We start from the raw sequence: 23,697 nt of genomic DNA, 5'->3' as shown, positions 1-23,697 counted from the left end.
GGCATGTCTGGCAAAAACCAGAGCCCAAAACCGTTCTCCATTCCAGCTGTTCATGTGGTGGAACCAGTCAGGGAAGCTCAGCTTTGCCCCTTCTTCTGGAGGCACCTGCGGCCCTCTGCTCAATGCTCCCTAGTATCTCTGAGGGTCCTTGGATTGGCCCGCTAAATCCTTGGGCACAGTGCCCCTGGAACCCTTGGGCCCCTCCTGTCCTTCCTGCGTGCAGGTCCAGAGGCCAATTCCCTTGGCACCTGCTGACAGTGAGGCAAGCAAGGTGAGTTTCTTTCCCCTCTCCCTCCAGCCTGCTCCAGCATGGCCACTGTATGTGGACTGCAGTTCAGAGACCCCCAAGCCCACTCCCTCAATGTCATACCCAATGAGGGGAGGGCCTCACCAGAGGCCACCTAGCAGGGTGGAGCTGGAACAGTTCCTACCCTGAGGCCTAGAGAGGCCCGCACCGCCCTGGGGCAGAGCTGGGAAAGAAGCAGGTCAACAGAAGATGACTCATGGGGAAAAAAAAACCCAATAAAGGAAGCGATCACTAGCAGTTTGGAGCCTCTGACCAGGACAGGAGAAATGGAATGACACCCCCCACGACACAGGAACTTCACTTACAGCCCAACAGACCAAAGTCAGACTTACGGAAGAATGCCAGAAGTCAGCAAGATGGATGGAAGGCTCTTTACAGATCCCCTAGTCCACCATTTTACAGATGGCAACACTGAGGCCCAGAGCAGCTCAGGCATGTGAAGGCAAGGCTCAGGCAAGGAGAAGTCAGGGTCTCTTTGCCTCAGAGTCGAGGAGGTCATCCAAGACTGGCTGGAGAGTGGTGGGGGACAGACCACCAGCTCCAGGGCCACACCCGTCACCCTCACCCCAGTCAGGACTCCAGCAGCATCTCCCTGGAGAAACTGGACCTCATCTCCTCAAAGAGCCAGAGTCACCTCCAGGGCCCATCCTGCCTTCTGCCCCCTGGGCCAGGCCGGGCCAGGCCCGGGCCGCGGGCATTCCACAGCGGCCCTCTCAGCGCTGCGGTGTGTCCAGGAGAAGCCGAGCTACCATGGCTCCCTGGAGCTCCAGCGGCTGGGCAGGCGATGTAGCCTCATGTCCTCCTTCTGGATGTGCTCGTAGCAGGACTGGCAGGAGAGAGGCGAGGCTGGAGCCAGCTGGCCTGCCAGCCCCCAGCCGCGTGCAGAGGCTTTAGGACCTAACATGGGTGCACCCACTCCCAGGTCTGGACCACTGTGTCTCCAATCAGCCCTCAGCCACAGTCTGCAAGGAAAGGGGCCCTTCCCTCTCCTCCTGTGCTCAGGGACGCCGCCTGGAATACACTCAGCCCTGGGAGCCGAGGGCCGGGATGTGCTCTGCCCACTTTCCCCCACTCAGCCCCTTTTAACGAGGGCTGGAGCAGGGGCTCTGTGAGGACCCCTCCCATGGAGACACACACTAGCTGTGAATTTGAGCACATCCCCGTGATGGTGTCTGGGGCAAAAGGGGTCTGCCCCAGAGGCCAGGGCATTCCTGCCTTGGCCAACAGCTTCCATCCCTCACCTCCAGGGCCGTGAGCAGGAAGTCATACAGGCCTCCTGTGTGGAGAGGGTCCATCATGTCACGGATCAGGTGGATCTCGGCTCCCAGGTGCTGGATTCTGGAGCACCGCCGCCGCCACCACAAGAGGGAGAAGGGGACCCATCAGGACAGGCGCCCAGCAGCTGGGAAGGAGCCCTGGTCTGGGTGGCTAGACACCTGGGCTGTGGTCCCCGCTGTGAGTGGTACCCATGGGACCCTGGGTGGGCCTTTCCGGGCCTCAGCTTCCCCATCTGTCCCAAGAAAGGCTTTGCCCATAGACGGTAGTGTTCAAAGGCTTTGCAGTATGTCTTGGTTGGGGGCAGGCAGGGTGGGAAGGGAGGCTCCTGCGCCCACCCCCAGCTGGGGCTCACTGGGCACGAGACACCACGTAGATGAGCAGCGGCAGCAGGTCGTCCATGGGCAGCTTGTGCTCCCGGCCCAGCACCCGCGACACGGTGGCCTCGATTTCCCCGTATGTCCGCTCCAGCACCTCCAGCTTCTCCCGGGGGTCCACCGTGGTGCTGCAGCAGGGTAACTGGCTCCAGATCAAGGCCCTCGGGTTCAGTCCCAAACGGGGTCCCCACACTCCTGCCTCCCACGCCCCTCTCCCCAGGCTGCGGACTCACATCATCTTCTGCAGGCACTCCGTGGCCGACAGGAAGCACTTGTCTCTGACCAGGGAGTATCTCTGTGTGGTCGGGGGAGGGGGTTAGATGAGGCCTCCCCTTCCCAGGGCTGGGGCTGGTCCCCAGGCTCCTCACCACCCACCCCTTCCTCATCACTGGCTTCAGCACCAGAGGGCTGAGCGACCCAGGGCAAGTCGCAGCTCCACTGTAAGCGTCAGTTTACTTGACTGTAAAGTGGGGTAAACAGTCTCCAGGAGGTGGGAGGATCAAGGTGGATAGAGGAGAACCGTAACAGCCAATGGTAACTGGGTGCTGCCCAGTTCTAAGTGCCTTGGTCAACAGCTGCTGAATCCCAGGGCTTGTTGAAACACAAATTCCAAGTTTCCTCCCTGAGTTTCTGACTCAGTACGTTTGGTGTGGGTCCAAGAATTAGCCTTTCTAACTAGTTCCCAGCAACGCTGATGCTGCCAATCCAGCAAGCACACTGAACACCAGTGCCTCCTCTGTTCTGGCCTGCCCCCTCCTCCCGCAACAATCGCATGAGGCAGTACTAGTACTGCAGCAGTAGGTACTTCCACAGATGGGGAAACTGAGGGACAGAGATCAAATATTCCGCCCACAGCCATACAGCCAGTAAAAGGGGTGGAGCCTGGGCTTGAGGCTGGTCACTGTGGCTGCACACTCACCCACATGGAAAACCAGAACACTGCAGAAAGCCTGCTGTCTTCTCCCTCACCCACCTCTGCGGCCTGAGACCGTGACTACGAGGGTAACCCGGGGCCCAGCTGAGGCTCAGGCCTCCCTCTCCTGGGCAGGTAACCGGCTCACCCTCTCACCTGATTGGTCGTCAGTGTGAGGTCCTTGAGGGGCCACAAGTGCCTGAAATAAGACGGGAGATGGGAGGCTTTGCCCTCTGAGTCAGAGGGCAAATTCCCTGCATCCCCGTGTCCCCCAGGAGGGCTGAGCACGGGAAAGAGGCTGGGGATGCACAATGCCATCTGGGAGGACTTGTGTGGAGCCCAGGCTATAGGAGGCCAGGAGGGATTCCCTGAGAGGGCAGCCCTCCATGCAGCCCCAAAACACAGTGAGCAGAGAGAGGGACGGTGCTGCAGGCCAGGGGACCCTCCTGCACAAAGTCCTGGGGGTCCATCCAGAGAGCTCAGCTGTGGAGACTGCTCCAGGGGCTCGGTGAGCTGGCACAGGCTGGCGAGAAGTAGGGATGCCATTCAAGGGAAGTAGAGCCAATGAAGCAGGGAGGCCAGCATGGAAGAGGTGGCACTGAGGCGGCAGAGGAAAACCCTTGGGAAGCTGTGGACAACCAGGTCTCTGGGCTGATGACTGGTCAGATGCAGGAAACATTCACCACAACAGAAAGGGGAACAAGGGTTTTGGGGGAAGGGGGGATAGGAAGCACCATTACCTTGAGAAAAGGGGGACCAGGTTTGGGAGGCAGGAGTGCATTCATACCCTCAACACTCAGATCGAAAGGGCATGGAGGATAAAGGATGTTCTGATTACTGAGGGTAGAAGGGAGGCCCTGACCTGCTTCCAGAACAGTCCTCAGTTTCCCCCTTGAGGATCATCTCTCTCCCACTCTCAGTCCAAGAGCTGGAAGCAGGTGATATTACCCCAGCCCCAGCAGTAGATACTGAGGTCAGCCTGGCCAATCTAGGCCACAGCCAGCATTCAGGGGCACATTCAAGAACCTAGGCATGCCAGGGAGGAACTTTAGAGGCTCTGCTAGAGCTGTTGAGAAGGAGACTCCAACTCCTTGTGGGGACTGAGCTGAGAGAGTATAAACCTCAAGTGACTGGTTCTGTTTGTCACCACACGGGGAAACCAGAGACACACCAATAGAGAGAGGGGTCGCTTCCTTTTTCATGCAGCTGAACACCTAGATCCAGCCATACCTGAATCTAGCTGTCCTGGCCACACCCTAGAACTTCATGGGTACATAAGCCAATTAACCTCTTCCCTCTTTCTCTGAAGACTACTGGAGTTGAGTTTGCATCCTCTGCTACGTAAGAACTCTGGCCAAGGTGGCATGGTGGGGAGGCTTACTTCTGCACGTCCAGGAACTCAAGCAGCCTGGTGTCAGCGAAGAGGCTCAGGTGGGTGATGCCCTGGCTGTAGAGGCTGTCCTCTCTCTCATGAAGCAGCAGGTAGAGGGTGAAGAGCTCCGAGTAGAAGCTGGGCAGCACGAGAGGGAGCACCAAGCTGTGCACCCGCAGGTCCCTGAGTGAGAGCCACCAGGACAGCTCAGGGTCAGCAGGGCGCATGTGGGGGTCTACCTGGGCTGCCCCCAAGAGCCCACAGAAATCTGCATTCCACCTCAGCATGCCTGCCTGCAGCCTCCCCCATCCCTGAGAAAACCCTTCCCAGCCCCGTTCTCAGTCATCTCACAATCAACTGCCATCTGTGACCACCTCATGCCCTCATTCAGCTTTGAGAACCAACATGGCAAGTGAGGTTGGGTTTTGATCCGCACTTGACTGAAAGCAAAACCCAGCCCTGATAGACGAGCGACCTGCAGCAAAGCTGTCAGCAGTCACTCCGGGCTAGTCCAGTTCGGCCTCCTAGCTTTCTGTGCTTGCCAGGACTCAGGAGGAAGTTCTCCCTAGGTCAGTAGACCCTAAGGTCTAACCCTGTTTCCCATGCCTCCTGCAATGCAGTAACAGAAATCCCCCTCCGCCTCTGATCAGGAGCCCTGGGCCTGGGATCCGAAGGCAAGTTGTGAGGTTTGGTCTCGGGGGCACTGGGCCGAGAGATTTAATGACCCACTTAATTCCTGCTCTGTGTGACCTCAGGCTCAGCCTCTGCCGGGCTGTTTCCCCATCTGTGTACAGGAAGAAGGAGGTGCCTGAGGGAGCGGCTCACCCTCCAGGCACCTAAGAGATGAAGCTGGGATAATATGTTCAGAACAAAGGTGCATTTGATGCATTGTGACAGTGTCCCTTTCCAGGCTGCTCAAGGAACAGAGATCACAGGTCTTTATGATTCCTGAATGGTCAATATAAACAGAGTGTGGTCAACAGCATGAATCCCCAACATTTCCTCAGAAACACCTCTCTTCCCTGAGGGAAGTCCCAGGAGCAAGGTACAAGGATCCCCTGGACCTGAGCCTGGCTGCACCAGTGGAGAAGACCCCATAGACTTCCTGGGGGCAGTCACCTTGTCTCTGCATCTTCGTCCTCCTCTGGGGCCTGGCCCTTGCGCTGTAAGGCAACCTGCAGCAGGCCCCTGTGAACCAAAGAGAGGGGCGGTGTGGCTGCCATCTCCCACAGAACGCGTCCCCAAGGCCAGGCAGGTGGGTTCCGCTCCCAGAACCATGAAGCATGAGGCTAGCAGAGCCCAGCTGCCAAATCTCAGCAGTGAGGGGGATGGGAGTACAGGAGGTCCACGTGAGTGTCCTGGAACCCGGACAGAACGAACTACAGCATTGAAGGTTTCAGTTTATAATGTTTGATGGGGTCACAGCTCAGCCAGGACAGGACAGGAGATGGGGTGTGAGTCCAGGTCAGGATCAGCCTGCAGTGGAGTTAGAGCCAGCCCAGAGCCTGGCTGGGGCTTGGACTCTGGCAGCAATCAGGCCTTGTTATCACCTCCCCACTGTCTCACCCATATGCTCACCAGCGGCACACTAAACAACCCATCCTCTGTTTCTCTCAATCCAGACCCAAGGCAGAGGCACCATTCCTACCCCGCGCAGAGGCAGAGCTGAGGCTAGAAAGGGCAGAGCACCCCGCCCTGGGGACAGGGCAGTGGTTGTCCCCAAGTGCCACCGAGCTCACCTGTAGGCAGCCCAGAGCTCCTGGGCGTGCTGCTTCACCTCCTCCTGCGCCAGCCCCTGTAGGTGCTTGTTGGCCCCGATACCTGCGTATGTGGCCTGGAAGGTCAGCATCAGCGTCCGGAGCAGCTTCCCCAGGGGATGCAGAGAGTTGCTCAGAGCCTGGGCAGGGGCGATGGCCACAAAGAGATGCTCAGCACCAGGGCAAGACCCTGCTTCTCAGACAGGAGCACCGCGGCCTCTCAGCAAGGCCTGTCCCCTGCAGTCAGCACCCTCCCCTGCGGCCTCACCTTCCTGAGGCACTGCTGCAGGGCCTCAGGCTCCCGGTGCTGCAGCAGCTCCTCCAGGAGGTCCTCCATCCTGCCCGCCTGGTCCTCGGGGCAGGTCCTGGGGCACCACACACAACGTCTCACCCATGCCCGGGCCCGCCCCCTCCAGAAAGCCTTCTTCCCCCTCCCCCACCCACCCAGAGCCCACTGCCCCCAGCCCTGGGTCTGGACACCCCGTGGGCACACACACCCCACACGCCTGGGCCTCACCTCTCACAGCACAGGTACTCCTGCGACTTACGCAGCTCCCTTGAGCTCTGCACGTGGAAGCCCAGCAGGGCCTCCCTCAGGTCCCCAGGGCAGCCGGCACGAACAAAGTCCCGGAAGGCACCATAGACACCCTGCCAGCGGCTCTCCACGGGGAAGACGCCCTGACCCAGCTGCCTGCGATGGAGGTGGTGGGAAACGTGGACAGGGAGGGAGCCGTGTAGGACCCTGTCCAGCCCTTGGAAAGGTGGGGATATCCAGCCTGGCCAGAGTTAGGGCCCGGTGGGGTGGATGGACTGGGGTATGCAGAGGGGTCTGACCTCCAAGACTCCAGGAGGAGAAACGGGAGGCAGAGAAGGGTCAGAGAGAATCTACTCCACGGTAGAGAAAAGAGACAGGGGCACACAGAGCCCTGGAAAGGAAACAGAAAGATCTGGAGAGCTGGAGGCCAAGTCCAGAGACTGGGGTCTTGGCCTGAGAGGTGAGGGCCCAAAGCCCAGGGTTCCCCGACTCTCCCTCCTCCCACACCTGGTTCCTTCCTGAGCTTGATCCTGTCTCGGTCGCTAGGCCCAGGGGTCTGGCTGTGTGTGTGTCTGGTGAGCACTGCCCTCCCCTGTCACACTGACAGATATCCCTACACCTGCACCTAACCCGGGCTCATGCCCCTAGGGTTTGCCATCCACTTGTAGCTCCTGCTGTCAGAGAAAAAGAAACATGCTGGGATGACGTGTCAGGTAAATCAACTTCTGAAATGCTGGCTGGCACCATTAGAACCACCAACCACATCTCAACAGACAATACAAAAGTCACCACTTGAACACCTATTTTCCCAAGGAAGAACTCTGTCCCCAGAAGGAAGAAGTCTATCCACTTCTCAAATACCCCATGATAAGGAGTGTGAATCCACTTCCAAGTTTCCCTTTTCACCCTGGCTGCCAGGGAATTCAGAGTCAGGCTAATGCTCAATTATACTGCCTATCTGCACCTCCTTTTCTTTTAAGCTCAACTCATACTTTAGTTGTCTATTTTATTCTCATTTGCTTAACTATCTTGTACTTTCCTAGAAAAAAAAAAAACAGAGTCTAAGCAAAGGCTATACACAGCATTTTTCTTCAGTTCTGTGGCATGTGGAGTTATCACCACATGGCCCTTGATTCCCAGAGTCTCTGATAAGGGTTGTGTGACCTGAGCTTTCTGAACTCTCCAAAGAGCTAAGAGGAGGTACAGAAAAGCCCTTCTAACGAGACCTGAGTCTTTGGGGTAGAAACACGGGCACCCACAAGCACAACCCCCAGAAAGGCTCCAGAATGCACAGGCCAGGTGGTCAGGCTCTCACCTCTTGCAGGTACTGCTTGGATCTGGAGGGAGGGCAGCTGTGTCCAGCACACCCTGGGTATGCAGTCCTCTCCCTGACACGCTGCCAAAAGAGCCCTCCAGGGTGAAGCCATTGGGGAAGGTGACCTTGCCCTGGAAGCCGGGAGAGGAATGCAGGGATGTCTGTCCATTTGTCTGTTCAGCTGCCCTTCCACCCAATCATGACAGGCCTCATGCCCATCATCCTGGGCCACAAAGGCTGGAAACGGACGGGCGGCCTTCCCACCATCCATTCAATCTGCCCCACCCCAAGGGGCTCCTTCACCCCTGCAGGAGCTCTGACTGAGAGCTGTGCCCACCACCAAGGGACTTGTCTCTGAGGTAGAAGATGGCAAGGGAATCAGAGTAGGGACTCAGAGGTCAGAGTAGGGAGACCACCACAGAGGCTGGGAGCGGGGAATAAGTCCAGAAGTAGGCAGTGGCCTTAGGGAGGGCGTGAGGTATTACTGGCCCCAAGAAGGGGCAATTCCTTGCTGCATGGGACTGTCCCATTCACGGACGGCATTCTTGGTCTCTATCCATTAGATGCCACCATACCCTCCAGTCATTACAAAGAGAAAACAGCCCCTACGTGTCCAAAGGCTCCAGGAGGGATATAACTGCCTACTCCTGGGTCAGCTCGGGCAGAAGCTTCCTGAAGGACAATGCCTTCAGGGGACCCCACTCAAGGCACTGATGGTACTAGTAGAGGTCCCTAACTCTGGAGCCAGCGGGAGAAACAAGAGACCACCAGACCCTCTGCACCTAAGGCAAGCCTGCCTATGCCCTCTTGACTCATACCCGATCAAACTGCACCTTTGTGGCAGAGAAAGGTCACTGCACATGCCCCCTAGATATAGTGGAGATGGGAGAGGCCCCCCTACCTTCTCCACCCACCCTCAGTCCTGGGTCTAAGCAGGGAGATTATAGATTCTGGCCAAGGTCACAGCGCAGAGTGGAGAAGGGTCTCAGTGGCTCTCACCTTCCCCACGAGGGTCAGGTCCCTGGTAAAAGTGCCCTCGTATAAGGAATCATCATCAGAGAGAAGGATCCCTGGGCCCTAGAGAAGGAGTGGGGAGGGTAGGAGCAGTGGGTTAGGAAGGGCCAGAAGGCTGGGGGTAGGGAGAGGAGAAGGGTCCTGAGCCCTGGCACACCTCCTAGGACTGTGCCCAGGTGGGATGCCAGCCCTTGGACTGCACAAACCCCATGCACCTCGATCCTGGGTTACTCTGACTGATACCCTCAGACCTGGCTTCTCCCCTCCAGCAGCCTCTCTCAGGAAGTTTTCTGGGGGACCCTTCCTTCCCACCTACAGCTCAGGAAGTGCTGGGCTTTTCCTGAACCATCTCTACTTTCCTGTCACTGATGCCAGGGGCAGCGGAGTTCATCAGGCTCCCTTGCGGCTCTGGTTGCCAGGAAGCTTCAGAGCCAAATGGGATACAATTTGTGTTCTTATTTTTAAATCTATTTTATGTGCCTATTCTTATCTTTTCTTCCTCCTTCAACTCCTTCCAGAACAAAGTGTAGCTAAACAAACAAGCCACAATATCAATAACAGCCATCAGGCCGAGCCATACTATATGCCAACCACCTGGCAGGGTGTGGGTGAGACAGAAGGTGGGGGTTGATATGCCCATGCTCAGGATACCTGGGCTTGAGACTCATTTCTGTCACTCAACAGAATGTGACACTAGGCAGGTTCTCTGACCTCTCTGAGCCTCACATTTGTCACTCATACACTAGGGACGACGACACGAACCCCAGGGCTACTGGGAGGATCCCACGAGACCACACTGGGAGGCCTAGCCCAGAGCTAGGCACCAGGGTTTCCCTGGTGGCTCAGCTGGTAAGGAATCTGCCTGCAATGCAGCAGGAGACCTGGGTTCGATCCCTGGGTCAGGAAGATCCCCTGGAGAAGGGAATGGCAACCCACTCCAGTATTCTTGCCTGGAGAATTCCAGACAAGACAGAGGAGCCTGGCGGGCTAGAGTCCGTGGGGTCACAAAAGAGTCAGACGTGACTGAGTGACTAACACGCCCATTTTCTTTTTTTCAGGCACCCAGTTAGTGGTCTATCAATGTGGGCAGAGGAGGCTGCTGGCATTCTCATTACCATTCACTTCATTACTGCTGTTCCAGTGAGTCATTATAATAGGTAGGTAACCTGAGCTGCTGAAGGGAAAACTGAGGCTGGGAGGGGCAGGGCTCAGCCAAGGCCAGGGTAGGCAGGTGGCAGAACTGGATTCTGGCCCAGGGTTGGGCTCACTCTAGCACATCAGAACCCTGATTCCTGCCCCATCCACCCCTGACCAGCTTCAGTTCAGCTCAGGACACATGTGGGTCACCGTACTCACCACCATCTTGTCTGCCTGGAAGGTGCCCTGGTAGCAGACACCCGCCTGGGTGACCATGACCCCTGGGCCATGGCGCTGGTCAGCCTGCCACATGCCAATATAGCGCTCACCCCTGGGGGGTGGGGGGGAGAGAAGATGGCCGGAGTTGGATCAGAATTGTTCCCACGTACCTTCTGTGTGCTCTGCTGGCATGGGACCAGGGTGGGGGGGCAAGGGGCAGATAAGGAGCCAGGACATGAATTCACTCAAGTCAGACATGGGGAGGTGAGATTAGGACTGACAAGAGGAACAGAGGGTGGAGGAGAAAGGAAGCCTGCCTGGGGGAGGGCATCCTGGCAGGCTTCTTGGGAGAGGTGGCAGGAAGGACAGATGGAGTGAGATTGCCACTGTGACACATGCAAAGCCATGGCGGTATCAGTACATGTCAGATATGTGGGGACGTTCAGTGGTCTAGAGGGCTTCCCTGGTGGCTCCACTGGTAAAGAATCCGCCTGCTAATGCTTGATCCCAGGGTTGGGAAGATCCCCTGGAGAAGGGAACGGCTACCCATTCCAGTATTCTGGCTTGTCCATGGGGTCGCAGAGTCAGACACGACTGAGCGACTTTCACTTCACTTCACTTCAGTGGTCTAGAAGGCTGGGGGGTACACAGGTGTCATGGCACGGATGAGTTCAGAGGAGCAGGAAAGGCCTCGGGTGCCAGGCCAAGGACACTGGGCTTTGTCTCAGCCCAGAGAACCTGGAAGGGCTGTGACCCTTTGAGGGGACCAGATCTTGGGGGCACAAACTCCTCTCTGACAGAGCGAAGGGCTGGAGTTGGGCGGGGGGGTGCATCTGCAGTCAAGGTGAGGGTCCCTCAACCTGAGCCTCAGCAGCAACTGAGGGCGTGGAGTGGAAGTGAGGGGCTTCAGAAAGACTCTGGGAGACAGACAGAATGGACCCACTGATGACAGGGAACCCACGCCTAGAGGCATTTGGTCTGTGAGGGTCCTCTCTCTCCTCAATCCTGCTGGGGGCGCTGCAGAGTGCTCACCTGTCGCTGTCCTCCTCGACACCGTAGCCACTCCGCTGGCCCCTCTCCCAGTGGCCTGTGTACCGCAGGGGCCGAGGGGCCTGTGGGGCGCTCTCAAGGACCCCGAATCCATGGCGCAGGCCCTCCTGGAAGTAGCCCTTGTACACCTCGCTGGTGCTGTACCTGAGGAAGGTCACCAATGGCTGGCCCTGCCTCCCAGAGGACATGCCCAGCCCACAAGGCTACCCCTCGTCAGATGAGGGTCACTTACTCACAGATGCCATAGCCGCACATGCTGCCTTCCCGCCAGTGGCACTTGTAACAGTCAAACTTATCCTCGGAGGCCTGGGGCACCAGGCGGATGCCAAAGCTGCCAGTGTGGGTGGGCAAGGACGGCGGTCAGCACTGGGGCCACGGCCCTGCCCCAGACACCTGTCACACCCCCTCCATGCCCAGGAGTGTTCCTGCTTCCGAGGTGCCTTCGCAGACAACGAGGAGAATCTTATAGGCGATCAGGTCCCTCTTCTTCCTAAGGGCCCCTCAGGATACCCCACCTCCACCCCACCCCCATGACTCTGAGATTCATGGCCCTAGCCATGGCCCTTCTGGCCCTAGCCCACTCCCTCCATGACCTGCCCTCTCCTCAGAGCCTAGTTTCCCCTTTAGGACAATGAGTGGAGCTAGACCAGAAGGCCTCCAAGTCTCTGCTGGAGGTTTGGGAATTTAGGGTGGGGCCAGGCCGGTGACAGTGATGGGGGTGGGAACCCCCACCATGCAGCCCCATGTCAGCCCCAGCCTTACCCGTGCTCCAGGCCCTGGCAGAAATCCCCCACGTGATTCCGCCCATCTGGCCACTTCAGGGTTCCCCTGGAACACAGTCGAGGTCCACAGTCACAGGTCCATGGGTGTCAGGCCCACCAGACCATCCTTCAGCATACACAAGTCCCCCAGCCGGCCTCCACCATACACTCTCTCAGAGGCCTCGATTGCCCTTGGACTGGACTCTCTGCTCCCACTGGGCCTCTTCCCTAAGCTCTACGACCCTGTATGGGCTCTCAGCCCTTCCCTACTCCTGGCACAGCTGCCCCTGCAGCCTCACGGAGGGCACTCTACACGCAGCAGGGAAAGTTCTACCAGGTTGCCTTGTTCCCTTGACCAACAGGAATCTCAGAGATAACCTTCAAGTTCAAGCCAAGCACTAGGAGTCAGTGGGGTTTCTACCATCCTCATCTCCTCTTCTGACACAGCATTGCTTTTTCTGTGTTTTTGTTCACAGGCTTCCTGAAGCCCTTTCTGGAAGTAGGCAGGGTATCAGAAATGAGTGGAATGCTTGCCAGCAAAACCTTGGCAAGTCCCTTCTGCTTTCTGGGCCTTAGTTTCACCAGCTGTGGCACAAATTAGGGCCACATTCTTCAAAAGCCTATCTGCCTGTAGAGTCGTATAGATCTGCAGTTGAGGCCAGGCTCCCCCTAGAACCTACCCTGAGGCCTGGAGAAAGTCAAGGTTTCTGCATCTACAAAGGGCATGCTAACACTCCCTCAGGCCATTCTTATAAGGGCCACCAGAAAATGCTACACAGACACTAGTTATTCTTTCACCCGCCTTGAGAACAGAACAGTAACTGTGGGCCCTGCAGGCCGGCCTCCTGATGCCTGTCCCGGGCTCCCCAGCCTCACCAACATCAAGACTATTTGGCACAAACCTATTATGGGCCAGTGCTGTTCAGGAGGACTTAAAAATTGACAGAATTGACCAGAGAGGGTAACAGCCTCTGGTTCATGCCCTGAGGCAATAAGGTCCATCCGGTCCTATGTGCTCCCCAGACTCCCAGGAGGACCCCTGCCTTGCTTGGCCCAGAGCCTCGGTCACTCACTTGCCATGGGGCCTGCCCCAGTACCACTCGCCCTCGTAGGTGGCCTGGCAGAAGCGGCCCTCTGCACGGAAGGTGTATGCTCCACAGCGGCAGGTGGGGGGTTCAGAAGGCTCCAGGCCCGCTCCCAGCACCGGGAAGTCCTTCTTCCCACGCAAGGCCTGGCACACAGCCTGGGTAACCTTCCATTGCCAGACCACCTGGGGGAGGACAGGGGAAACACAGGACAGGTCACTGCTGCTGGAGGCAGCCCCTTCAGGAAGCCTCCTGGGGTGGCTCCAGGTACCACCCCCCCCAACACCCCACTCTGTCACCTGGGGGAAGCTCCAACAGTTCCACACTGCTCCCTAGGGCCTCATCCAGATCTGAGATACTGACTTGCAGTTTGGGGCCTTCCCAGAGCGGCCAAACAAAACCATCAAGCAGGCCTCAACACTGGCTTCACAGAGAAAAATACCTGCTCTCTATGGCAGTCTTATACCTGCGTCCAGGAAGATGCCTGATTCACTCTGGCCATGGCTCCAGAGGCTTGACATTCCCAAGGAGCCTCCAGGGCAGTATCCTCATGCCCTCCCCTTACCCTCCTGTCGCCTTCCCTTCCTCCCCCAATCCTCGTCCCCGACTTCACAGTCCACCCACACTCACCAGGCCCTGCGGGTCCTTGGAACAAAAGGAGAACTCTTCCTCGGGTGTGAGGAGGTGAAACGTGCACCTAGACAGATGGAGGTGATAAGTCGGCCCCAGTTCCATTCAGAAGGGAGCTGCGGGCGGGTCCAAGTCAGAGCCCTGGGGTGGGCAGGTTTCATGGGGTAGAGGGAGGGAAGGCCTGAGGTGTCACTGGAGAGGGGCGCTCACCTGTCCTGCCCAGGTTCTACCCACACCAGCTTCAGATCAAAGGTGTGGATGTTGTGGCCCTGAAAGAAGATGGGGCATAGGTGGGCAAGATGCTCACCTATTCTCCGGTTTGGCCTTGTTCCCAAGCACCAGCTCAGCACGCCCCTGGGTGTCCCCAGGTTGCTCGGTTCAGCATGCCCAGCGCTGAGTCCCCCACCACCCCTGCCTGTTCCCATCTCCGGGGCAGCCCCTCCACCTCCCTTCCCACCCAAGACCCAGGATCAGTCTCCCACAATCCCCCACGTCCTGCTCCATCAGGGCCACCAGAGTGGTCTTCCGGAAATGCAGCTTGGACCTTGGGAGCCCCTTCTGGAAACCTCCCTGAAGTTCCTACGGCCGAGCCTGACACCTGAGACCACACAGAACAGCCCCAGGTCATGTGCCCCCTCCTTTCTCCACTTGCCACAAACTCTCCTTAGCCTGAACCTTCCCTGTGCTGCTCCTTCTACCTGGAATGTCATCCCTGCTCTGAGAGCCAGACCAAACCTCCCTTCCTCTGGAACATCTTGTGTAGTGACCTCTCCCGCCTAGCAATAGCCACAGGAGGAAGTGGCCCCAGGCCCAGGCCTGAAGGGGAGGAGGAACGTGCCAGACATGGGCAAGGACAAGAGAGGGTCCCGCAGAGACAACAGGACGTGCCCAGATTCAGAGGTGAGAAAGGGCTCGGCGCCTTTTAGTGAGGGTCTTGTCAGTGTACCTGGAGCACAGAGGGGGCAGTCGGGGGTGGAGGAAAACTCAAACTGCATCAAAACCCCCAAACCAGGCTTCAGGAGACATAGGTTTGGATAGGCAAGTAGCACCCTTTCCATGCCTCAGCCCCCTCATCTCCCCCAGCCACTTGTCTCTTTCCTCCTTTTCTCAACCATTCCCAAGACCTCTGGCCAGCCCCAGCCCACCTGCAGCAGGACGAGGGCATCATCAAAGAGCAGCACGCGCTCTGCCCGCAGTGGGGTGACTGTCACAGGGACGTCCTGGCTGTCTTGCAAGAGTCGGCGAGCGGGGGTGCAGAGTACATCCTGGTGAGGCAAGGAGGGAACTGCAGAGCTCAGGGACCCCCGTTCTTGACACTGCACCAGTCACCCCACTGCCTGCCTCTGCCCCAGGCACGTCCACCCACACTCTGAGCGTCTCCTGGAGGCCCCCAGGTCAGTGACAGGCACTGGGGCTCTGAGCTGGTGGTGCTTCATTCCTGGCTACTCCCAGCAAGACGTCACAACTTCTCTTGAAGCCCTGCTTTGTCCTCCTCCACCCCATCTCAGGCCATGGCCACGACCAAGCCCCCATCAACTCTCACCCAGGCTTCTACAATCCCTGCCTCTCTCTGGCAATTCTTATCCCCTTCATTTGTCCTCCTAATTCTCCGCTCTGGGCCCCAAGCCTGTCATGCCTCATCAGAGCACAGGGGATTTTCCCCCTGTAGGGGCAGTGTAGGCAGTGGCTCGAGGGTGCAATCATTCAGTGACATCCCAGGAGAGAGGGTCGGTTCTGTGACCGCTCTTCCAGAGCCAGCAGCTCACATCCCAGCCCAGGAGGTACTCAACAAATGCGTGAAGATGGCTGGACAGAGAAGTGTCACAGACACTTGCTTTAGCCACTGCCCCATTTGGGTGGGGAAACTGAAGCATGGAGAATGCAGCAGGCAGCTCGAGCCACCCAGGGGGCCCCCACTGGATGGGAGGGTCTTCTCAGAGCGCCCTTCAGGCGTGGAACTCACCCTCAGCCGGCTACTCAGAGTGGGCCAGAGGGCCTGCGTGGCCGTGGCCTGGTCCAGCTCCTGCCTCATGAAGGACTGCAAGTCCCCAAAGAGGCTGGCGGCGTGTATCACCAGCTTCCGGGTGGGGTGACACTGTGGGGGGACAGAGCCACCGGGGCGGGGGCTCGTCAGAACCTTTCCCCACTCTGGGATGACTGCCCCAGCCCGGCCCTGGCCCAGCTGGTCAGGAGTTTGTTCTTTTCTCCCTGCTGGCTCTTCCTCTGAGGAGAGGTCAGCAGAAGGATGCCTCCGGGGGATTCAGGACCATCTGATGATGCCCCACCTGGGCCTGGGCCATGTGTCCTCACACCCAGCACACGAGTCTACATCTGCTCTCTGGGTCTCCGCTGGCTCCGCCAGGGAAGGCCCATGTAACTCAGATGCCCCAGGGCAAGGACATGGTCCTTCAAACCCCCAGAACAAGATGATGTCCCCAAGGCAGGCCAGATCCTTTTCAAACAAGGGGTTCCTGACATAAGGGGTTCCCTGAGCCAGAGGCCCATTTCTCCCGTCCGTCAGCTTCCTCACAGAGGCAGGTCTGGTAAGCATCGATACCGCCCTGGCCCCCTGCCCCCCGCACCCCTGCTACCTACCTCCCCGACGGTGTCCCCGAGGCTCAGCAGGAGGAGCACATACTGCTGCACGTGATGGGCGAGTGGCTGGCGGAGGGCCTGGAGCAGGGCCGTGCCCACCGAGCCCTCGGAGCTCAGGCCAGACAGGACTTGCCGCAGCGCCTTCCGCTGGCCCCGCCAGTACTCACTGAGTGGAGGGAGGGCCAGCGCCCCGTCACTCTCCCCTCCTCTGTTCCCGCACCCACCACCATTGCCTCCTTGCCCTGGCTAATCCCTCAGATCCCAGGACCAATCCCAGACCCCAAAGCTCTCTCCCATGAGAACAGTGGCTGAGGTTTGGGAGGAGCATCTCAGAGACTGAAGGGATCACTGATTACAGCAGCCCTCCCTGAGTAGGAATCAGGAATGCTCCCCTGCCCCAGGGTCACTCCTGCTAGTTGGTGTCTCTGGCTTCTGCTCACAGCCTCCCGAGGCTTCCCTGCCCCTCTTCAGGGGTGTGGATCAGCGTGGGGTTGCCAGAGCCAGGAGCGCTCAGGATGAATCCCGGGCTGTGACACTCACTGCTCTGGGGTCGTGGCTTCCCCACGTCCTCTCTCCCAGACACGCCCCTCTCAGAGGCCCACCGCGGTGCCCTGTGCTCACCTTCTCCTCTTCACTGCCTTCTGAAAGGCTTGCACTGCCACGCAGCATGTGTAGGACTCGATGTACCTGTAGGTAGCACCAGGGATACCCTGCAGGCCCCACCCTCAGGTCCAGACTCAAGGGCCTGCCCTTCTGGGGTTCCTAGATCCTACCCGCTGAGTGGCTACAGCCCTGAGGGCCTGGCTCTGGGCACTGCTGATCTTGAGTCCTCACTGACTCAACCGGACAATTCTAACTCAGTCTTTCTTCCCTGGGAGGTCACCAGGCTCAGATCTGGGGTGTCTGAGCCTGTCCCCAGGCTAACACCCAACCCCAGGGCCAAGTGCAAATCTTTGCCAAAGCCCTGAGCCAGGTGAGTCCCAGCGCCAGCCCCCAGCCCACTGGGGCTATCTTACTCCAGGTGGACCTGCAGGACACGGTCTGCGCTCTGCAGCAGCAGCAGGGACTCCAGGCCGACAGCTTCGGGGCGGCGCAGCCTCTCCCGAAGCGAGTGCAGGCTTTCCTCTGTCACGTCCCACAGCTGCTGGGAGCTGCTGTGCAGCTGCTGCAGGAGCTGCAGGCACTCTCGGCCCCAGGGGTCTGAGGCCTCTGGACCTGGGGCAGGAGCACAAGCACCCCGTGAGGGGGAACAGGGCCGCTCCACCGTCCAGGGAGCACACACAGGCCCTGGCTGGTCACCCGAGGGGCAGTAGCCCCACGAGCCCTGGAGGTCCTTGGGACAGGACTGGAAGCCCACGTGCCCCCTGGAGCTCAGCAAGGGACGGGCAGGCTGCAGTAATGGGTGGCACCCTTTTGGATTAAACAGGGGCACATTTCCACCTCCTCATTACATAGGGGCAGCACTGATGACCTACGGCCACTGAGTACACACATTCCCCGAGTTTCAGAACTTCCTCAGGTCCAGAATGTGCAGTGATCCCCTGCCATTTACAGACACGCCGACAGAGCTCCTGAGATGAAGGCACCTGCCTAAGGTCACTTCACAGACTGGGCATCCTGCCTTCCAGTCACGCCCTAGGTGACAGCAAGATGAGAATTTGGGCAGAGAATCCAGACCTGTGCCCTGGGAGAGATGGAATTTTGTCTCCATGCACAGCAGACCTAGGTTAGAATGGGGTTCAGAGCCTAGCTCCCCGGGGTCCCTTTGAGAAGGAAGCAGCCAACAGTTGGGCGTGAGAACCCTGGACTCATCGAAAGCCATCCACTTCAAATGCCACCGCTCCCATCTGCAGTTAGGGTTAGGGTTAGGGTTAGAAGATCCAACCAGGGAGGACTCCTGTCCCTAGGAGGATGGTTCCTGTGGCCCCCACCTTTTTCACTGGAGAGCCTCAACTCACCAGCCTCAAGAAGGCGCTGGAAGACAAGGCTGTTGATGCGGGCAAGGGTGGCTGAGAAAACCTCCTCCAGCCGCAGCAGGGCTGCCTCCTCTGGGCTGCACATGGCCAGGGTGCCAGACTCAGGCCTGTGGACAGAGCACAGATTAGAGCAGCTGTGGGAGCATGGTCAGTGCTCATCTCAGGCCAGATGCCCAAAAGCAAGGCCCAAGACCACCCCACCTCAGAACTGAGCAGGGAGCCCAGGTCACCCCAAAGGGGAGTTCTAAACAGACCAGTGACTCCTATTTATGCTCTACTTGGACCCAGTTGAGGGGAGCCTGAAGGAGTAGTAGAGAGGGCTCAGAATTGCCTAAAGAAACATCTATTTTTACCCAAAAGGCAGATGTTCCTTAAGCCCTCTGGCTTGTTCATTCCCCTGCTCAAACACCCACCATGGCTCCCAAGGGCTCAGAGTAACATCTAGTAGTGATCTGACCTAGCCCCCTCTCCACAGAGTCTCTGGAAACAAGGATATTGTCAGAAGGGCACAGCCTTTTTCTCAAGGTCATGACTCAGGACCCCCTGTCTTGCCTTATAAACAAGAAGAGGTCTGGGGGAAGTAGGGGACTGCCTGCTGGAGCATGAAGGATGAACAGGAAATAAAAGAGGCAGAGAGGACAAGGCATGCAGGTGAGGGAACCAAGAGCGCAAAGGCTCGATAGCATGAAGACCCAGGCTTGGCAGGGGGCCCACCAAGAGCTGCCTAAGTGGCTGACAGAGGAGCCATGGAGGGGCTCAGAGTCGGGGACTGGTGATATTCAAAGTCAGACTTGGGGACACGGACTTGGTGACAGCTGCAGACGAGAAGATGCCAAGCAGTGAGAGGGTGAGATCAGTGTGGGCAGGAGCCAGCCCCTCCATGCTCCCCACCTGGCTGACCCTGCAGGACAGGTCCTACTCCACATGTGGGGGCTTTGGGGATGAGCAGGTCTTTGTACCTCCTGCTCTGGAGAGAGGGACCCACCAAGAAGGCAGGATCACCTGAGAAAGGAGCCTCCTGACTGGAGAGAGAGGAAGCAAAGGGCCTAGGTTCAAACCCACCGCCATAGCCAGGCTGCAGCCTCCAATCAGACACAGCCCTCTCCTACCAGACCTGGTAAACGAGGTCATCTGCCCAGATTCCATGACTATACATCTTAGGATTGAAAATTAAATACTCTTTTAACCCCAGACTCTCAGACTCAGCCTCTCTCCAACTCTGACATGCTGAGTTGGTTGACCCGGGTGGAACTAGAGACATAATTTGAGGCAATGCTGGCAGACCCAAAAGACCAAATGGGAAGGGGTCTCATCATCTCCCCCCTCCCAGCCCTAAAGACACTGAAGGGTATTCCAGGCCCCTGGAAGAGCCTATGATTCCCAGGGAATTGGCTCTGGGGCAACAAAGTGAGACAAGTGTCTCAGAACTCTGGCCATGGGCCCAGGCATTCCTGCCCCACCTTTCCTGCTGTTGTTGTTTCAGGAGGGTGAGGCCTTGGGAGGGAGAGGCAGGAAGGAGAAATGACTAGACACCCAGCTGCAGCCTTCTTCTCTTTCTGCTGGCCCTGCAGCAGCCCCAGGCTGCTTTGGAGGACTAGGGGAAGGTTGCTCCAAATCAACTCAGACAGACCAAGCGACCCCAGCCTAGGAGTCAGAGGTGCAGCAAGTGTCACCTGGGCCCATCTGACTCTCACCCACATCTCCAGAAACTGGTGGAACAGAAAGATCCTTTGGAAGGTGACCTTTCCAACCTTAGCTGGCAGTCTGTCAGGGTCAGAGCTGACAGGTGAGGACACTGGCTAAAAGTGAAGGGGGGAAGGTGTGGTTAAAATAGCAGGTACAGACTAGAGACCAGATCAGGGTGAGCTGGGGACCTGCAGCACATAACTCACTGTTGGGAGGCCTTGAACATCAGATCCCAGATACTATTTGGGGCCCACCCCAGCCAATGCCACATTCGAGATGCTCTTCTCCCCCTCAGGTTTCCTCCCCTTGCCACATGGGGCTGGCAGTTGCTACCCCAACCCTGGATGCGTGGCTCACACCTCAGCAGTTCCCACAGGCCCCTTCTGACCTCTGCCCAGTCTTGGCCATTTCCCAGCTTATCCAGAGCCTTGCTCATCTCTGGGCCTCAATCACCTTCTCTATGAAATGGAGAAGACTAAATTATAGCTTTTTACTCTGACTAAATCACAGCTTTTTTAGTCTACCCTAGAAAGGATAACAGAGAAGGCAATGGCACCCCACTCCAGTACTCTTGCCTGGAAAATCCCATGGATGGAGGAGCCTGGTAGGCTGCAGTCCATGGCGTCACCGAGAGTCAGACACGACTGAGCGACTTCACTTTCACTTTTCACTTCCATGCACTGGAGAAGGAAATGGCAACCCACTCCAGTGTTCTTGCCTGGAGAATCCTAGGGACGGGGAGCCTGGTGGGCTGCCGTCCATGGGGTCGCACAGAATCGGACATGACTGAAGCGACTTAGCAGCAGCAGCAGCAGAAAGGATAAAGGAGCTTCCCTGGTGGCTCAGACAGTAAAGAATCTGCCTGCAATGCAGGAGACCCAGGTTCAGTCCCTTGGTTGGGAAGATCCCCTGGAGAAGGGAATGGCAACCCACTCCAGTATTCTTCCCTGGAGAATTCCATGGACAGAGGAGCCTGGTGGGCTACAGTCCACGGAGTTGCAAACAGTCACCAACCGAGTGACCAACCCTTTCAGAAAGGATAAACTGATGGAGGGGAGCTCTTCTGGGGACCTGTTTCTCACCTTCCCTTACCTTTCAGTGCAGCCTGGGGCCCCTGGAGCTGAGTCTTACAGACCCAGACTGGCAACACTATTCTGGGACCCTTCCAGGTCTGTGGCCCCAGAAGAATCTTCTACCTTTGAGTCACACTGCCCAAAGAAAAGGCCAGAGGCTAAGCATTGCTGGTGAGGTGGTGGGTGGGGAGAAAACTGCATTTGAGGCTAAAAACATCTGGTCTGGTAGTCCTGAGAGCCTCTGCTCCCAGGCTAGGAAGCTCCCAGGCTTCATCCCAAGGGCAATGAAATGTGAGGGCAGGACCCAGGCCAGGCATGAGTGTGCCTGAGTGTGTATGAGGAAGGAGAAAGAGGTGCTGAACCTAACACCACAGGGACCCAGCAGGAGTCTCCTCCCTCAAACAGCAGTCCCATCACCAAGCCACAGCTCGATGGTTAAGGGCATGGCCTTCTTACCCTCTCACTCCATCCAGTTCTAAGGTTCCTTAGGAGCCTGCACAGGAGGTACATATGGGGAAGCTGAGGCCCAGGAAGGAACGGGAGGGCCCAAAGACACTAACTATAGAGCACATACATGGCTCAGACCCAGGCCTCCAGCTCCCAGTCCCATGAAGCTCACTTGAGCTAGGCGGTTCAGAAAGGCTGGGCGACTCACCTCAGGGCACACAGCAAATACCTAGGCTCCCCAGGCAGCTTTCACGGTCACCATGGGGCAGGGTGAGGACAGACTGGCTAGCCTTGGCATGCCCAGGTGAGTCAGCTGCCGGTCCTTGCAGCTATCTAACCAGCAGCCAGACCTGCTAGCTCACTCTGGCTCGCTTGCTTGCTCTCTCTCTCTCTCTCTCTCTCACATTCTTGGCCTCTCTCCACGCTGGGTCCCTTTCTCCCCTGCCTTCTCCAAGGCCTGGCCCCTCAGGCCCCTTGGCCACACCCTGTCTATGATTTCCTGGTCAGCAAGGAAGTGCTGCCTGCTGCGGAGGCTTTTTCCTGGGCTGCCTTGGAAGCCCCTTGATTATCCAGCAAGCTGGGGCGGTAGACAGAGAGAGGAGGGAGGAGCTGCCCTAGGGAGGGGGCGCTGAGCTGTCACAGCTGACAGGTTCCAGTCCCCACCTGGGCCTCTCCCCCAAACCCTTCCTCTGGGCCTCAGTGGCTCCAGGCACCTTGTCCTAGACCCCCCCCCCCATTTTTTCACAGCCTTCCTTCCTCTCCCTGGCCAGGCACACGCAGTCACTGGAACTTCCCAAACATGGGATCTTGTTCCAGTCACCAGGCGTTTGCCCATGCCATTCTCCCTGTGGCAACACTAGACTGCGTCACCTCCTGGCACCAAGTTCCTCAAGCTGGGTGCTGCCCACGAGGTCGCCCAACAGCCCAGGCCAAGCCCCTGGGCACTGCCCTCTTGTCAGGCACGGGACCAGAGAGGCTGTCCCATGGTGACAGGGTGACCAAGGGGCAGGGAGGACGAAGCTGAACCCCGCTGGGAGGGAGGGGCCTTCGGACAAACTCTGACGGGCCCCGAGCGAGCGTGAGTGCCGCTGAGGACTGAGCAGTAGTGGAGGGGCGGCGCGCGGCGGCCCGAGGGGGCGCGGAGACGAAAGTCTCACCTGGAGCGAGGAGAGGGGACAGTAAAAGGGCTCTGCCCCAGACGCGCGACCTCCACCCCGCCCTTACCTGTGAGGCGCGGGAACCCACGCGGGGGAGCGCGCTGCGGTTGCTTGCTCGCGGACGCCCGCCCCTCGCCGGCCCCGCCCCCTCGCCGGCCCCGCCCCCACTCCTTCCCGGCCCCGCTCCCGAAGGCAACTCCGCCTCCCCTGCCTCCGCCCGGCCTCTGGATGTTGCTCGTGGTCCAGGACAGGGATCGGCAGGGAGGAGGCGGGAAGTGGCGTCAGTCTGCCCCGCGCACGAGGCCTCTCCTGAGGTCTCAGTTTGGCTTCCTCTAGGGTCTGGGACGCAGTCGGGGTGGGAGAAGGAGGAGAGAAGGTGGGAACTTGATTGCCCGCCCCAGCCAACACACACGCACACACACACGCACACACGCGCACACACGCGCACACACACACACACACACACACGCTCACGCTCAGGAGAGCCCAGCTACGCCTTAGGAAACATCCTTGAGGGGTCTTTCCCTGTTCCACGCATCTGCGTCCCTCCCCGCTGCCCCGCCATTCTGACGCTCTACGGACCTAGGTGCACCGGATGGGTTCCTGAAACCTGTGGCGGAGAGGAGGGTAAACCGAGGCTGCTCCTGGTGGCCAGGATGTCCTTGGCCAGCCGCCACTCTTGTCTGAATGACCTTGGGGAAGTCTCCTGCCCCCACTCCCGACTCTCAACATAGCCCGGTAGACCGTGAAGTCAGCGAGTGGTTGTCTGCGCGCCAGGGCCTGCGACCTTGGGAAAGGTGGCAGGAAGCCTTGTCCTGGAGGACCTCCTGGGAGGGGGAGCACCCACGGTTCAAGCCTGTAACAAAGTAGCCCGCTGTCTTCCTCTGGGTCCTCCAATCACTTCCTGCGGCATGAGGATTCTAGGGGATAACCGTGTCACTGACAAGACTGAGGTCAAGAGCGCCCCTCCAGAGACGGGCAGTGGAAATGAAGAAAGGATGCGGGCTGGTCTTCCC

The 23,697-nt window shown here is 58.3% G+C and overlaps 1 protein-coding gene across 6 annotated transcripts; it reads right to left on the bottom strand.

Moving 5' to 3' along the window:
* Positions 1-664: 664 nt before the first annotated feature.
* ALS2CL (ALS2 C-terminal like) lies at positions 665-22,845 on the bottom strand. Of its 6 annotated transcripts, none has more exons than XM_061396997.1 (27): positions 22,749-22,830; positions 20,580-20,866; positions 18,274-18,425; positions 17,359-17,557; positions 16,964-17,029; positions 16,343-16,508; positions 15,711-15,842; positions 14,893-15,012; positions 13,958-14,016; positions 13,748-13,814; positions 13,106-13,302; positions 12,034-12,099; positions 11,504-11,602; positions 11,254-11,415; positions 10,222-10,333; positions 8,851-8,928; positions 7,852-7,982; positions 6,519-6,692; positions 6,270-6,366; positions 5,984-6,141; positions 5,364-5,432; positions 4,254-4,427; positions 3,029-3,071; positions 2,193-2,254; positions 1,938-2,087; positions 1,549-1,645; positions 665-1,133 (listed from the first exon to the last, which is right to left on the bottom strand). In XM_061396997.1, the coding sequence occupies exons 2-27, from the start codon at positions 20,591-20,593 to the stop codon at positions 1,053-1,055; spliced, it is 2,925 nt and encodes a 974-aa protein (XP_061252981.1). In that variant the 5' UTR covers positions 20,594-20,866; positions 22,749-22,830; the 3' UTR covers positions 665-1,052. The 6 variants fall into 6 exon arrangements, with proteins under 6 accessions (XP_061252981.1, XP_061252983.1, XP_061252982.1 ...); XM_061396999.1 differs by having other exon boundaries at positions 18,301-18,425; XM_061396998.1 differs by lacking the exon at positions 22,749-22,830 and adding an exon at positions 21,534-21,548.
* Positions 22,846-23,697: the final 852 nt, after the last annotated feature.

Source organism: Bos javanicus, chromosome 22 (assembly GCF_032452875.1).
Source record: "Bos javanicus breed banteng chromosome 22, ARS-OSU_banteng_1.0, whole genome shotgun sequence".
Classification (NCBI taxonomy): Eukaryota; Metazoa; Chordata; class Mammalia; order Artiodactyla; family Bovidae; genus Bos; species Bos javanicus.
The sequence above is the reverse complement of the archived record's forward strand: the minus strand, read 5'-3'. Positions and strand labels throughout refer to the sequence as shown.

Bases quoted from the DNA above. Each gene is read 5' to 3' on its own strand.
- ALS2CL (XM_061396997.1), bottom strand. The intron at 13,815-13,957 runs GTGAGCGCCCCT...CCATCTGTCTAG, and splicing joins GTAGAACCTGGGCAGGACAG to GTGCACGTTTCACCTCCTCA. The intron at 13,303-13,747 runs GTGAGTGTGGGT...GTCCTCCCCCAG, and splicing joins CCAAGGACCCGCAGGGCCTG to GTGGTCTGGCAATGGAAGGT.